Genomic DNA, 16,033 nt, shown 5'->3' with positions numbered 1-16,033 from the left:
AGAAGCCTATTGACCAGCTTTTGGCCAGGGCTGGTGGACAGAGGACCTTGTCTAGGTTCCAGGACTCTCTGTGTGACTTTCTGGCTACGAGAAGCTCCAGAAGTCTTTGTGATACATCACTGGACTTCTCAAGTAGAGTACTGCCTGTACAGAGGGGCCATCAGGGACGGAAGGGACCAGTAGCCCCAGCCTTAGACAAGCCATCACGGTTGAAGGGATGGTTTCCCCAGAGGGTGATGGAAGAGTCCCTACGCACAGCAAAGAGGGGCTCAGTGAAAAGGACCTGCCCCCCTCTCCAGTCCTGCCCCCTCGGAGGAGCCGAAGAAAATGCAGGAAGTGTAGCATCTGTCCCCAGGATGAGGAGGAGCCACACTTTTCCTTGAGGCTTGGTCAGAGACCGTCTGGCGACTGCCAGCCTGTGCAAGACCCTCCGGAAAGAGCTTCTCCAGAGGCCTTTGCTGGTCCCCAAAGGCTTCTTTCTTCCAAGAACACTGGGCCTGAAGAGCCCGCTGGAAGTTGGGCGGAATGTGCTCTAGAATCTGAGGTTGAAAATATGTTCTTTGCCAAGGACGTGCTTCCGCCAGACAGCCTCGACCACCTTTTTGAATTCCCAGGGCTCTTTGGAGGTGAGCCCCTTAGTCTGGTCACACAGGATCCTCCCCAGAGTCCAGCACTGTACCCAGAGGTGCTGACTGGGGATTCTACAGAGCAGCAGGAAGCGCAGTCCGGGTTTGTGGTTGGCAGCCCTGGCACTCCACCTCACCCGGAGGGGCCAGAGGACAAGGCCCAGCCAGGGTCCAGGATGGAGTTGGGGCAAGGACTTGTTACTCCAGCTGATTTCTGTGCCAGCTCCCTGGAGCCCTTGGGTGGGCTCGATGGTGCATCCCAGGAGCAGAGAAGACCCAAGCACGTGAATAAACGGCCTTGGGGAAGTCCAGACAACTCAAGCCAGGATCACCCAGAGGAAGCCAGGAAAAATGATTGCCCCAGACCGGTAAGTCGAAGCTGATAGTTTAGGATAGGATGGCTTCCACTTCTCCCCTCCAGGGGGTGGCACTGAACAGAAGTAAACTTCAGCGTCTCTTAGTGAACGTTCTCTCTCATGCTTGTTCTGTTTGGTTTGCTGGGGACTGAACCCAGGGCCTCATGTACACAAAGCAAGCATTCTATGACTGAACTATATCCACCAAACCCTTTATTTGGATTTGGGGGGCGGGTCTCACTAAATTGCCGAGGCTGGCTTTGAACTCACTGTAGCCTACCGTAGCGCTGATGTTTCAGGTTCTCAGTCTCTAGGATTACAGATGTGTGTAGCTTCCCAGATTCTGTAAATCGAAATTCTGGCGTCAGGAAAGGAAAAACAAACTCCATTACTGAGTTCCTGTGAAGGCCCATTATCTGCTAGAGGCAGCAAGTCCTGGGTTCAAATCTTGCTCCAGCCTGCTTCCTAGAGACTCTCCTCCCACTATTCTTTTATAAGTTTTCTCTCATTTAAAATAGGAATTTAGTAAGTTGGGTGAGATGGTGCGTGCCTTCGATTCCAGCACTCTGGAGGCAGAGGCAGGCCAAAAGGTAGATCTCTGTGAATTTGAGGTCAGCTTGGTCTACAGAGTGAGTTCTGGGCCAGCCAGGATTACCTAGTGAGACCCTGTCTGAACTAAGGACATACACATCCCTCTTTAATGGGACAATGAGACAGGACATGAAATAACGTGTGCAGCATAAGATGGGAGGTAAGTCACTCCATTCCTGTTGCGTTTGCTTTATTCATAGTGTTAGTGAGAGTCCCACAAGACAGAAATCAGCCCACTTTACCAGATGGGGAAACTGAGGCTCGGGGGAATTAACAGACATCTCCAGGTTCATACAGGGATGGAGTCAGGGCTCTGCCACATTCCCTCTAGTCACGGTCTCTCTTTACATTCATTGTCTGTTTAATCATGATACTAATTTTGTTAATAATCATATCTAATGTCTTCAAGCCAAGGGGTGGAAGAGGGCACTAATTTTTTCCCACACAATTGATTGTTTTTATATTTATTGAATGTGTATTATCTACTAGGTGCTTTTGATATAATTATATGAAACATAGAAAAGGAAATGACAGCGGGTCCCAAACCTAGGTGGTTTGTCTTGTGCGCTCGTGCGTCTGATGTCACCGTCTGGCTTGTTCAACATGCTGGGTACTGAGTGTGTTATCTGAGATCTTTGTAACAACCTCTGAGGTAGACGCTGAGGATATACCCATTGCACTGATTTGGCCACAGAGGCTCCGAGAGCCATAAAATGACTGGTCTGGGTCAAAGAGCTCATTAGTAACATTGGGACAGGAGGGAATGAGCTCCCTGCGTTCTTATTTGTAGGACTCGTGCATCCCAACCCTGTGCTATTGTTCTTGCGAGCACCTGCATTTCGGCTTCTGTGGAGGTGGTGGGTCAAGGTCTTAGGTAGCCCAGGCTAGTCTCAAACTCCCTATGTAGCCCAGTCTGTCCTGAATTCCTGACCCTTAGTCTTCACCTCCTGAATGTCAGGATTGCAGGCGTGTGTCACACACCCGACCAGAAACCTTTGGTCTGCTTGGTGGTCGTTTAGACTTGTTTTATTACTCACTTTGCATATGTGTCTGTGCGTGTAGGAGTGTGTGTCCGTGAGGGCAGGAGTCGGAGTGGCCAGGAGAGGGCATTGGAACTGCAGTTCCAGTGGTTGTGAACTTTGAGTGGGTACCGGGAATGGTTCTCTGGAGGAATGAAAAGCAGGCCTAATCTCTGAGCCATCTCTCCAGTCCCCCACCTAGTCATCTTTAATTTCCAAAGTCGTTTTAATTTGTCTTAGAAAATAAAGAGGAGCCAGGCAGTGGTGGTGCGCACCTTTAATCCCTGCCCTCTGGAGGCAGAGGCAGGCAGATCTCTGGTGAGTTCAAGGCCAGCCTGGTCTACAGAGTGAGTTCCAGGACATCCAGGGCTACACAGAGAAACCCTGTCTCGAAAAACAAAGCATACAAACAAACAAACAAACAAAAAGCCAACAGCCAAGACAAAATAACAAGGAGAAAGAAGAGAAGAGACACAAATTCTGTGTGCTGCAGCAACTAGTGTGAGTGCCTGGCATCTAGTGTGAGCGCCTGGCATCTAGTGTGAGCGCCTGGCATCTAGTGTGAGCGCCTGGCATCTAGTGTGAGCGCCTGGCATCTAGTGTGAGCGCCTGGCATCTAGTGTGACTGCCTAGCATCTAGTGTGAGCGCCTGGCATCTAGTGTGACTACAGCAACTAGTGTGAGCGCCTGGCACCTAGTGTGAGTGCCTGGCATCTAGTGTGAGTGCCTGGCATCTAGTGTGACCACAGCAACTAGTGCAAGCACCTGGCATCTAGTGCCTGGCATCTAGTGTGAGCGCCTGGCATCTAGTGTGACCACCTGGCATCTAGTGTGACCACAGCAACTAGTGCAAGCACCTGGCATCTAGTGCCTGGCATCTAGTGTGAGCGCTGGCATCTAGTGTGACCGCCTGGCAGCGTTCAGAGCAGGCCTTTCACAATTTTTTTTTCCTACACACGGGTCTTGTCTTACCCCAAACTGGCATAATTATATCATATTTTATTTTTCCTTTTGATATATAAAGTATGTCCCAGTTAGGGTGAGACTTGGTTCAGTTGGCACGGTGCTTGTCTATCATGCACAAAGCTCTGGGTTCAATACTGGGGACCACTGCATAAATAGGGTGCAGTGGGGTACACCTCTGATTGCAGTACTTGGGAGGTGGAAGGAGGAAGGAAGATCAGGAGTTTAAAGCTTACCTTTGGCTGCAGGGCGAATTGGAAGCCAGTCTGGGAGATGTGAGAGAACTTGTCTCAACAAAAGAAAAACAAAACAGAGTCCTGTAGGCATAAAATGTTTTTGCAACCTACTTTTAATAAGGGTTCAATCTCTCCTCTAGCCCACCGCCAGCAGAGGTAGTGGAAGAGAAAAGTTATTAGGATGTGGGGGAAGTGGACCTGTTTAGCAGTAGTTCTGTGGGGGGAGCGCCATCTTCTTGGGCAGCAGTTCAGTCCTGTAGCAAACACCAAATACCGCTCAGCAGCTGCAGACCAGTCCTCTGGGCAGCAGACAGCACACACGAACTGACAGCCTCAGACCAGTCCTCTAGGCAGGCTGACACCAGGCATGAACCAGCAGCTTCAATCCTGAAGGAAGTGTTAGGCTCACCAACTGTCCTGAGGTGAGGCCACAGAAGTGGCAAACAGCTGCAGGAACCCCAGGAGCAGTTCTTGGGTGAGCTCCTCTTAATGGCAGCCTAGCGATGAATGGGGACTAATGAGGCAGAGCAAACCAAAGCAAATGCACAGAGCTTGTCTCCCACTGCCTGTGGGGTCATAGGACACCCCTTCATCCAGCATCTGCTTCAGGAAAACATTCTTTCTTGTGTCTGCTTTAACAAGATGCCCTTTCACCTCTGTGCTCCAGCAAAACATCATTTGACATAACTAACTTTCCAAAGAAACTAGAAGTTTCCACTTCAGAACCCAGAGATGGAGAAATGGCTCAGAGGTGAGAGAGGTTCTGTGATAACATGAGGCCCAAGTAAGAAGCTGGGTGAACCAGTATGCATGTGTCTCCCAAGTGCTGTGGGGGGGGGTGGAGACAGGAGACTCACTGGGGCTCACTAGGACTCACTGGGGCTCACTGGGGGCTCACTGGGGCTCACTAGGGCTCACTAGGGACTGACTGGGGGCTGACTGGGGCTCGCTGGGACTCTCTGGGGCTCACTGGGGTTCACTGGGGCTCACTGGGGCTCTCTGGGGCTCACTGGGGCTCATTGGGGCTCAATAGGGTTCACTGGGGCTCACTAGGGCTCACTAGGGGCTGACTGAGTGCTGACTGGGGACTCACTGGGGGCTGACTAGGGGCTGACTGGGGCTTGCTGGGATTCCCTGGGGCTCGTTGGGGCTCGCTGGGGCTCACTGGGGTTCACTGGGACTCACTGGGTACTCACTGGGTGCTCACTGGGGCTCACTGGGGCTCATTGGGGCTCATTGGGGCTCTCTGGGGCTCGCTGGGGCTCACTGGGGTTCACTGGGACTCACTGGGTGCTCACTGGGTGCTCACTGGGGCTCTTTGGGGCTCTCTGGGGCTCACTGGGTGTTCACTGGGGCTCACTGGGGCTCACTGGGACTCACTGGATGCTCACTGGGTGCTCACTGGGGCTCTTTGGGGCTCTCTGGGGCTCACTGGGGCTCACTGGGGCTCGATGGCAGCAGCCTGTCAGCCTGCCTCCAGGTTCAGTGAGATACCTTGTCTCAGAAAACAAGGTGGAGGTGACAGAGGGAGACATTTTGCTCCTTCCTCTGGCCTCTGCACCTACCCAGATGCTTATGCCTGCACCCGTGCTTGTGCACACACACAGGAGAACATACCACACACACACAAAAATCATATTTTTTTTAGTAGAGTAAGAAGCTTCTTTGGATGCCTTTGAGGCTGCCGTTCGCTGGGAGGTAACAACTGTTTGAGGGCTGTGCCCTTCGGGCTCCTTTTCTTGAGTGTCTGTATAGATGTGAACGTCTGCTCTTGGCCTTTTTGTGTGTGAATAGGTTGTCAGACTGCGCAGTATGGTGCGGGGCTGCTTTGCGGTTTAGGCTCTGTACCATTTGAAGGTCTTTCCAGGTTGGTGCGCACGGTTCCGCAGAAGTTGTGCCTTTCCTGACCCTGCGTCAGAGCTGTATCTCGCAGTATTTGTCACGGCCGTGGGCACGTTGATGAGAGACTGGGCAGGGACTTCCTTTTCTCGTTTCCAGCCACTGGAGGGTACTGAGAGCTGCCGCTCAGCCTCGCTTTGCCTGATGACCCACGGGATGTCACGTGGGTGTTAATAATGCTTACCTCGTGGGGTGGTGGAGAGGAGTCACTGTCGTGACACATTTGCCATTTAACTCGATGCTTGTGACAAGAGCTACGCAGTTTTGCTGTGCAGGAAGGGATGCTGGCTGGGGAGAGGTTTCTGGTACATCTGGCTTCTCCTCACTTCAGACAACTTAACTCGGGCTGAACGCTGGGGTCCGGGTGCCTAGGGTTGCAGCATTTTCAGAGGGGAGGGCTTGTTGGAGCGCTGTGTCGTAACCAGGTTTCCTGCCTGGCTTGGCTGGATGCAGACCACGACTGCGCGTTGCTCCAAGCATCTTTCTGGATACTGCAGCTCAGCCTACCATCCCACAGCTGCCCAAACAACCCGTTTCCATGGAAACCGGTGCCAGCTGCAGGAGAAGAATTGGGGCTGGGTTGTGACAGGGACGGGCAGTGGGTGGTTGAGGATAAGCCGAGTGGGGTGTGGGCATCATGGACAAGCACGGGCACAGAGCCCAGCTGGTCATCTGCCAGGGCCCCGGGGGACCCCACAACTTTTCGCTGGAGGCTGCCTGAGTGGAAGCAGAGCCAGACTGAAGAGTTCAAGGTCAGGATCTTGGTACACAGAGACTTCAGGCAGAGATTCTCCTCTCTGAGTCGTAATTGCCTCCTCTATGAAATGGAGAGCATCCACTCGGCCTGAGGATCACCCAGCTCTGACAGGAGAACTTAGCCATGTTGTTTTCTGCCTTGAAAACAACCCTGAGACCCTTGGAGGGTGGGTGGGTCAAGATGCCATCCTTCCCTCTGTGCTGAGTTCTGCAGTTTCCAGAGAGGTCAGGAGCTGCTCTGGGGATGGGGGTAGAAGGAGGTATAAGGAGGGCGGCTTTGTGAGTTTGCCTTTTTCCCTGAGGATGCCCCTCACAGCTCCTCTGGCTTTGACCCAGACACCCAGCCCACAGCTGCCAAGTGTCAGGAGGCAGGGAGGAGTGTCACCCAGTGGATGACCTAAGAATGGCGCCTTATCTGGGAGTGTAGCTCAGGGGTAGAATACTTATCTATCATGCACAGGGTTCTCGGTTCTATTCCCTGCGCTGAAAACAACGAAATAACCGATTTCTCTCCCCACTCCTCAATTCAGCTTTGTGTGTGTGTTTGTGATTCAGGGTCTCCTGTATCCTAGGCCGTCCTCAGCCTCACTGTGGAGCTAAGCTCTGACTCTGCACTATGGAGCCTGCCAGCATGTGCTACCCTCCCAAGTCTGCCCCATGAGGTGCTGGCGACTGAGCCCAAGGCTTCACAGAAGCAAGGCAAACACTCCGCTGGTGAAGCCACACCTCAGTGCCAAGCTCTTTTTTGACTAGCAAATTTATTTGCTCTAACAGGTGCTTCACACACATCATCTCATTTAATCCCACAAGAGTATGGAAGTCAACATTAGTACCTCTGTCCATCCGATGTAAGAAAATTGGCTTTCAGAGGTTCCTGACTCCGTCAATTTCATGTGGCTGGAGCGGGCGGAGCTGTGCTAGTCCAGAGGCTGCCGGTGGCCTGGGGAAGAGGTTCAGATGCATATGGAACTTATTTGTGGGATGATTAGAGCAGAGCAGGGGGTGGGAGGGTTCCTACCTGGATCTCCCAGCCTGGGAAGGGCACAGATACGGTAATCAGAAAGCTGAAGTTCAGAAGACCAGGGATGTCCAGACAGTGGAGTAGGGCAGAGGGCCCGGCCAGCTGAGCTGGGTGGGTCTGGACAAGGGAAATAGGTGCTCAGCAAACAGAGGAGGTGGGAGGAATATCCCGGGAAGAGAGCAGTGCATGTTACAAGGGTAGAGTAGTGAACATTGAGGCTGGGGCAGCTGGGCGTTGTTACAGGGGTAGAGTGGTAGGCGGGATCCAGGAAGACCGAGAAAGATCAGCAGAGACAGCATTGGCTGGAGGAAGTCAGAGGTGTATGCCAGGAGGGAGACCTTCTAAGGCCGGAACCAACGTTGGTAGAGAGAGAGCTTGACATGTCTCAGGTGCTGATGCAGGTGCTGATGCAGGTGCAGATGCAGGTGCTGGTGCAGGTGCAGATGTTTAACTTTTTTTTTTTTAAGGGGGCAGATCCTCATTCAGTGCTCTGTTGGTGTGAAGAGAGACATCATGGTCCAGTCAACTTTTTTTTTTTTTTTTTTAAATTTAATTATTTTACGTGTGAGTGCGCTATCTGCATGTACACCTGGGTGCCAGAAGAGGGCATCAGACCCCATTTCAGATAGTTGTGAGCCACCATGTGGTTGCTGGGAATTGAATTCAGGACCTCTGGAAGAGCAGTCAGTGCTCCTAACCACTGAGCCATCTCTCCAGCCCTGATGCTTACTCTTGATGCCATGGTCCTTGAATTAACACTCTGAGGAGGTTGCTCGCCTCGTATTATTCCCATTTTGCTGATAGGGAAACGGAGGCACAGGAAGACTTAGTAACATTCTCCTGATTGCACCAATCCTAAATGCTGGTTCCCACTGCATGCACAGGCCACAGATATATTTACAGCATATGGGACTTTGTAGTGTTTTTTATTGTTGTTTATCTTTTGCTATTAGACATGGGGATGCTGTGAACAGTTTAGCATATGTTCTTTGGCATAGTTGAGCAAGAATGTCTTCAGAGGGCACAGCATCTGGAGTTGGTTATCTAGACTACAGGGCATGCGCATCTGCAGGGCTAGGTACCCACCACAGTGACAGCGGTCAGGTGTGTTCGAGGTGGAGCGACCCTAGAGTTAGCGAAGCAGTGTGCACCCAACCAGCACTGTAGGCGTGTTCCGGTCATTTCACGTCTTTGCTGACATTTGATGCTGTCAGCGTTTGATTTTTGCCAAATTAGAGATAGACAACATGACTCCGTGGGCTTGATTTTGTCCTCATGTTAATTCCTTAATATAAGAAACTTTTCATCGATTTTAGTCATCCCTGTTAAAACTTTGTCCCATGTATATACATGTATATATCAAGTATGTATATATATACATATACATATACACGCATACATACAATATACATATACATAATCATAGACATATGTGTGTGCCTTAATGTCTTATGAACTCATAGGAATTCTTTACATATTCTGGATAATATTCCTTTCCAGTTGTGTTTTATTGTCCTTTTGTGGATGTGTGTGTATCTGTGTGTGAGTCTGTGCACGGGACTGGGTGCCCTTGGAGACCAGAACAAGGCATCATTTCTGCAGGAGCTAGAGTTCCAGGAGATTGTGAGCCACCGTGTGGATGCTAAGAACTGAACTCAGGCTCTCTGTGACAATAGCGAGCATTCTTCACCAGAGTCTCTCCAGTCCATAATTTTGGCTTTTCTTATAGTATCTGTTGGTGAAAGAAAATCCAAAAATTTTTATTGTGTAAAATACACATAACATAAAATTTGGGTCTTAATCAGTTTTTACATGTACAGGTCAGTAGCATTTAGTACACACACACACACACACACACACACACACACACACACACACCACACACACCCTGCAACTGAATCCACCTATCAGACAGTAATTCCCCGTTCCCATTCCTGCTTACCTCTAGACCCTAGAAACAACATCATCTATCTGTCTGTCTGTCTGTCTTTCCTCCCTCCCTCTCCCCTCCTCTTCCTCCTCCTCCTCCTTTTTGGCTTTTTGAGACAGGGTTTCTCTGTGCAGCCCTGGCTGTCCTGGAACTTGCTCTGCAGACCAGTTTGGCCCCAAATTCAGAGATCTGCCTGTCCCTGACTCGAAAGTGCTGGAATTAAAGGCGTGCACTGACGCCTCCACCAGCTCCTTTCTGTACAGAAACAATTGTGCATTTTAAAGAACAGGGACAGGGCAGGCAGGGACTTGGTCTGGGAAGTGTAAATCCCAAAGGTTTGGTTGGTTTAAGTGTCAGCAGACTAATTTTTCTTCTAGATGACAAATGTCAAGTCTGGGAGACTGGCCCTGTCTGCAGATGTTGGCAGAACCAGCAGTTAACTTGAGGGTCTCCACTGGGTTTCCTGAGGCAGGTGATTAAAGTCTAGGGTCATCTTGTGGGGTGGTGGTGAGCTTTTAGGTCCTTATAGACATGAGTTTGAGAGCTGGGGGAGAAGAGCATTTGCAGGAACCTGGATAGAGTTTAGTCAAGGGGACACAGTCTTTGTCACCAGCCGTGTTCTCTGTGTAGCCTCTTACAGAGAGTAATTTCTGATTCCTGGGATGAAGTCCCTGTTCTCCCACCCACGCTAGCCACCAAGTGTCACCTTCCTTTCAAGATGGCAGCAATTCCTTGATAGTATTAACTCAGCCAAGTAAACACTCAGCCAAGCCAGGTGGTGGTGACACACGCCTTTAATCCCAGCGCTCGGGAGGCAGAGGCAAGCAAATGTGAGTTCAAGTCCAGCCGTGTGTATGTGTGTGTGTGTGTGTGTGTGTGTGTGTGTCTCCACACATACACAATTTTTTTTTGAGATGGGTTGTCCCTGTGTAGACCAGGCTGGCCTCAAACTCATACTCCTCAAGTCTTTGCCACCCAAGTGCTGGGATAAAGGTATGTGCCACCACACCCAACTCCTGATTTATTTGCATAGTTTGCCTTTTAATGTTGGATCCAAATGAACTCCGCCCATTCGAAGTGGTTGATAAGTCTTTCATGTTTCTTTTAAACCATAGGTTCCCCCTGTCTCTTCTTGGGGTTTTGTTTCTTTTTCCCAGGAAGCTGAAGAAATGAGGTTGTTTATTCTATAATTTATTGCATTCTGGGTTCATAGTTAAACGTGGTCCTTTGTGTGGTGTTTGTTTGTTTGTTTGTTTTTTGAGACGGGGTTCCTCTCTATACCCCTGGCTGACCTGGAACTTGCTCTGTAGACCAGGCTGGCCTCGAACTCAGGCTGCCTCTGCCGCCTGAGTGCTGAGATTAAAGGCCCACCACTGCCTGGCCCTCTCGTGTGTGTTTTTCTACAGCTGTGAAAATCCTGGAGAAGAACCACCCCACGGAGGATTTATTCTGGCAGGTGATTTCAGAGGTTCTAGTCCATCGCTACAAAGAGGTCAGGTGGGGCAGAGTCAGTGACCAGGAAGCCAAGTGGTCTCCCTTGCTACAGACCTCTTACTCATTTCGTGTGTCTAGGCTCCCAGTCAATGGGATGGTTCTGCTCACATGTGGAGTGGTTCTTCCCATATCTGTGCATCTTCTTGGGAGACCCCAGCATGGGCCTCCAAGAAGTGTACTCAGAACACTCTCCCGGTGTTCCTCAGTACAGTCGGGCTGCAGGTGGGCTAACTCCCTTTCTGTTCCCTGTAGTCCCTCAAGATGGTGTCTGGATCAGAGGTTCTGGGCCTCATGTCACTTCTCAGGGGGTGGGGTGATCTTCCTACTGGAGGGCTCACAATAATCCCGCATACTGCTTGATATTTTCCATGCCTTTCTAACGTGGTAACTTTAAAAATCACAGTGTCTGGCTGTTGCTGGCATATTAAAAAAAAAAAGATTGATTTTTGCTCATTGATTTTTGTATGTAGGAATCTTGCTGAACTCTTACTAATTCATATAATTTATCTGTTAGGCAGTTGCTGTGTTCTATAGACACAGTTCCATGCGGACAAATGGTAATTGTATTATTTCCTTACAATCCTTCCCCCCAACACACACCACACACACCTCACACACACACTGCACATACCACACACACCACACACACCACACAAACACACCACACACACCACACCTACACACACACACACAAACTACACACACACCACACACCACACACCACACACACACCACACACACTACACACACACCACACACACCACACAAACACACCACACACACCACACATACACATGCACACGTGCACGCACACACACACACACACACACACACAAACACACACACACACACACACCGTCCTTACCTGCTACATGAATATGACCCTGGATAAAGTTGGTTGTGGGGAACTTTGATTGACGTGAGTGTTATGGAATCGTTCAGGGTCTCACGTTGCAGTGTTTTTCTATTGATGTTCTTAGCACGCTGAGGAAGCTTCCTTCTGTCCCTGGATCGCTAATTATTCTGAATGCACAGTGCATTTGGGGAGATAATCATATGATTTTTACCCCCTAATTTATTAATGTAGTAGAGTTAATGAGTTTTTAAATATTAAGCCAATCTTGCCTTAGTGAAACAAACCCGACTTGATAATGTCCTGGTGGGGTTTTTTTCTGTGTATTCTTCCTATTTGCTAAGTTCTTAGTAATAATTTGCTTGTAATTTTTTTGCACTTCAGTTGATGAGTTAACTGTCCTGAAATGACTGATCTGTGGGTTGTAGTGTCTTCTGGAGTAATTTCTTTGAGGTTGGAATTATTTGACTTTTGAACATTGTGGGAATAGAGTATTGCTTAAAAAAAAAAAAACAAAAAAAACCCACAACCCTTAGAACGATATTTTCTTCAGGAGAGACGTTTCCTCCCTGTGGATTGGGTGTAACCTGTGGTTGTAGGTGTGTTACGAGTCAGCTAGCTGTTCTTACAGATAGACATGGTGGGCCAAATGCTGGTGCCTGGTAGCCTTGAAGGAGGCAGTAGGCAGGTGGGAGCCCCAGCAAGGTCCCTCCTGTCTTGGGTTTTCCTGCGGGTCTCAGGTACTGAACCCCTTTGCTCTCTAAGGCGATGATTCATGGATGGGCCTAAAAAGCTGGGATTTCTCAGCCCTTGCTTGCAAACGGCTTTGCAACTTCCAGACAAGCCTAGGCAGAAGTAGTTGCAGGCTGTAACCCTGGCTGCTGTCAAAGGCTCAGCACATTGGGATACGTGGTGGTAGCATCTGATAGGGGCTGTGCCTTCAGGGTCTAGGCAGTGAGCTGGCATAGCCCGTAGTTTGTTTGTTTTAAAGATTTATTCATTTTTTATTTCTTATGTGCATGGCGTTTTGCTTGCATATATGTCTGTGCACCACGTCCATGCACGATGTCCACTGATGCTGGAAGGGAACATCAGATCCCTGGAAATGAAGTAACAGGTCATTGTGAGCCTCCGTGTGGGTGCTTGAAATCAAACCCAAGTCCTCTGGAAGAGCATTCAATGCTCTTTTCTGCTGAGCTTTCCGCAGACCATCCTGCATTTTTTAAAAAAAGATATTTATGGGGTATTCTGGTCCTGACGTAAGGCTGTTAGACTGCCTGTTGGACTGATTGTTCAAGGTGGTGAGCGAGAGTCCCAGTAGCTGTTAACTAGGGAGTCAGTCAGGTTACCTCATCGCCAGCATCTTGTCAACTAGAAAAGGAACTTCACAAGGGGTCCTTACAGTACAGAGGGGCCACTGAGGGAAGTCAGGGTACCTGCTGCCAAACCTGAGGGACCTGAGTTTGATCTCTGACATCCAAATGGCGGAAGGAGAGAGTACACAGAGGTCCGTCATGACTACAACATGTCCTCTCCCCTCGATAAATAGATTTAATAAAATTAAAACAGTCCCCCCCTTAACACATCACTAACACTGACAGTGACTTGGACAGATTGCCTTTTGAGACGGGGTTTCTCTGTGCAGCCCTGGTCGTCCTGGAACTCACTCTGTAGACCAGGCTGGCCTCGAACTCACAGGTCTATCTGCCTCTGCCTTCTGACTGCTGGGCTCAAAGGCATGTACCCCCGTGCCTGGCTGACTCGGACAGACTTTAATAGCCCCTTACAGTGCCTCGCACCTGCCGCGTGCCTCAGGAGGAGGGGCGTCCGCTTCTGATCGCCATCTCAGTTCGTTATGTTTTGAGCCGTTTCGTTGAGTTGTATTTTTCTGGATCTGTGTCCGAGTGATCTGCGTTTATAGATTCATTGGCAATATTGGCATGACTATTTCACAATGGCTTCTTGCCACTGACACACCTCCTCCAACTAGACCACACCTTCTGATCCTTCCAAACGGGTCAAGCATATGGCCCTATGGGGGACATCCTCATTCCAGCCGCCATGGTTTAATGTTAAGAGTACTTGTGCTGCTCTTGCAGAGGCTCCAAGTTCAGTTCTCAACACCCGCGTGAGGCTGTGCAGCTACCTCTTGACTTTCGTTCCAGGGAATCCTGCACCCTTTCCTGGTTACCTTAAACACCAGATACACACGTTTCCTTACCTGCTGGCAAACACCCACTAAGGAAAGGATACTAAGCTTTGGTTTACGGCGCAGGCTGTGCAGTGCACTCGTGTCTGCTGCACGTGTACTCGAAGAGAATGTGTGTTCGGCAGTGGTCAGAGCAGTGTTGCCCACATAGGGTAAAGCGGCTGGTGGTTTTGCCAAATCTCTTTTATTCCCACTGACTGTCTCGTCAGCTTGACTCAGAGACACGGGCTTGTTGTGATAGCGAGTTTGTCGTCTTCTTGTAGCTCTGTCAACTTTTGCTTCCTGGCTTTTGGAGATTATGTTATTTGATGCTTATACGTTCCGAGCCGTAGCTCCGTGGTAGACCCGAGTCTCGCTGAGTTGTGAAGTCTTTGGAACGATGTTACTCTGTCTCTGAAGCCTCGCACTCCTTGCTGTTTAGATCACGCTGGTGTTTCGTCGTGCTTGGCATACACCCAAGAGCACGTTACTCCATTTTTGTCTCTAAGCCTCATTATATTTTAGGAATAGCATTTATTTTTCAGAACAGGATTTTTTTCTCTGCCCCCTGCAACTCTTTGAAGTGGAGTGGATAAACATTTTTTTTTCCCTAATCAGTGAATAAATGACTAAAAACCTGATCGTTCTTGTAATTGTCTGGAATACTAATTCATTTATGTATTAGTTTTTTCTTTTTTCATTTGAGACATGACTTTGGTATACAGCCCAAGTAGGCCTCTAACCCACGATCCTCCTGCCTCAGCTTCTGAGACTGCAGGCACGTGCCACAGACCCGAGTGCATTCCTGTAACCGCTGGCTTATCTGCCTCTGTTCACCTCACTGTGCCTTGCTTGGACCTCTTCACTGGCCCTCCTGGGACTTTTAACATGAATCATTCACTTACTCCAGGATACATCTCCTCCCGGATGGAACGAGGGTCTTGGGATGTTTTAATTCCGAGCACGCTCCTTCCCAATTTGTGTTCTATTGTCATCCAGAAAATTGGTCCTTTCTTGCGTTTCTTAATCCCCCAAATTACACAGTGTCATCGTAATTCTAGACAATGTTTAGGTTCAACGCAGTATTTTTCTTTTTCCCAGCTCAAAGTTTCTCATTGCAACTCATCTTTCCCTTCTGCAAGGATTTGTTTTTCCTTCCAACTCGGGTTCACCCTTTAGCATTTTTACTTTTTTTTTTTCTTTAGTCTTTTTGGTTCATTTTGCCTTTAGTACATTTTGTTTACTGAGTAACATACAATTATCAAGAAGAAGGGTAACTTCTGTTTTTCTCTGTTGTGTCTTTTCTTATTGTCTTCTCAAAAAAGATTTTGCCCTGACCTCCAGTAACTAGGGGTGATTGCTTTATTCGGGCACCTTAAAAATAACACCCCCTCTGCTTTCTGCTTTTCCTTCTCGACACTGGGGGGTCAGCTGCTTGGCTAAGGACCTGTCCCCTTCATAGGCGCGGTGTCGTTTAATGAATGCTGTGTCTTGGTGGGTGAAGGTAGCACCTGCTAGAATCAGGCTGGCTTGTTTAAATGTCAGCTCTTTGCTCTGCTACCTGATTAGCCAGTCACTGTGCCTCAGGCTCCTGGTGTGTAATGCGTGTTAAAGACGGCACTGGTTGCCCACCCAGGCATGGTGGAGGGAATTCAGAGCGCTGTAGCAGACCGTTTTAATGTTCTTGCTGGCCAGTATTTTTCCTCTGTGATTTTTTAAAATTATATTTTTACTTTTTTAAAGGATGTAGGTATCTATATGTGCACCTGAGTGTACCCCATGCGTGCAGGTGCCTGTGAAGCCAGGAAAGGGTGTTAGATCCCCTGGAATCTCAGCTACAGGTGGTTGGTGAGTCGCTTAACGTGGGTGCTGGGAACTGAAACCCAGTTCTCTGCAAGAGCATCAAGTGCTCCTAACCCCTGAGCCATCTCACCAGCCTCTCTCACTCTTTAAATTGTGAGTCTGCATGTGTGTGTGTGTGTGAGTGTGTGTGTGTATGTGTTTGTGAGTGTGTGTATATGTATGTGTGTGAGTGTATGTATGCATGTATATATGTGTGTGTATGTATATGTTTGTGTATGTGTGTGAGTATGTGTGTATA

The 16,033-nt window shown here is 49.1% G+C and overlaps 1 protein-coding gene across 1 annotated transcript in view; it reads left to right on the top strand.

The window, feature by feature from the left end:
- Nucleotides 1–217: 217 nt before the first annotated feature.
- Spocd1 (SPOC domain containing 1) overlaps nt 218–16,033 on the top strand; it is a 28,352-nt gene continuing 12,536 nt past the window's right edge. Inside the window, exon 1 of the mRNA XM_032896403.1 lies at nt 218–994. Coding sequence (XP_032752294.1) covers nt 218–994 — 777 coding nt within the window. The remainder of the gene's footprint in view (nt 995–16,033) is intronic.

This window comes from Rattus rattus, chromosome 1 (genome assembly GCF_011064425.1).
Source record: "Rattus rattus isolate New Zealand chromosome 1, Rrattus_CSIRO_v1, whole genome shotgun sequence".
Classification (NCBI taxonomy): domain Eukaryota; kingdom Metazoa; phylum Chordata; class Mammalia; order Rodentia; family Muridae; genus Rattus; species Rattus rattus.
Note: the sequence above shows the minus strand (reverse complement) of the source record. Positions and strands in the feature narration are given on the sequence as shown.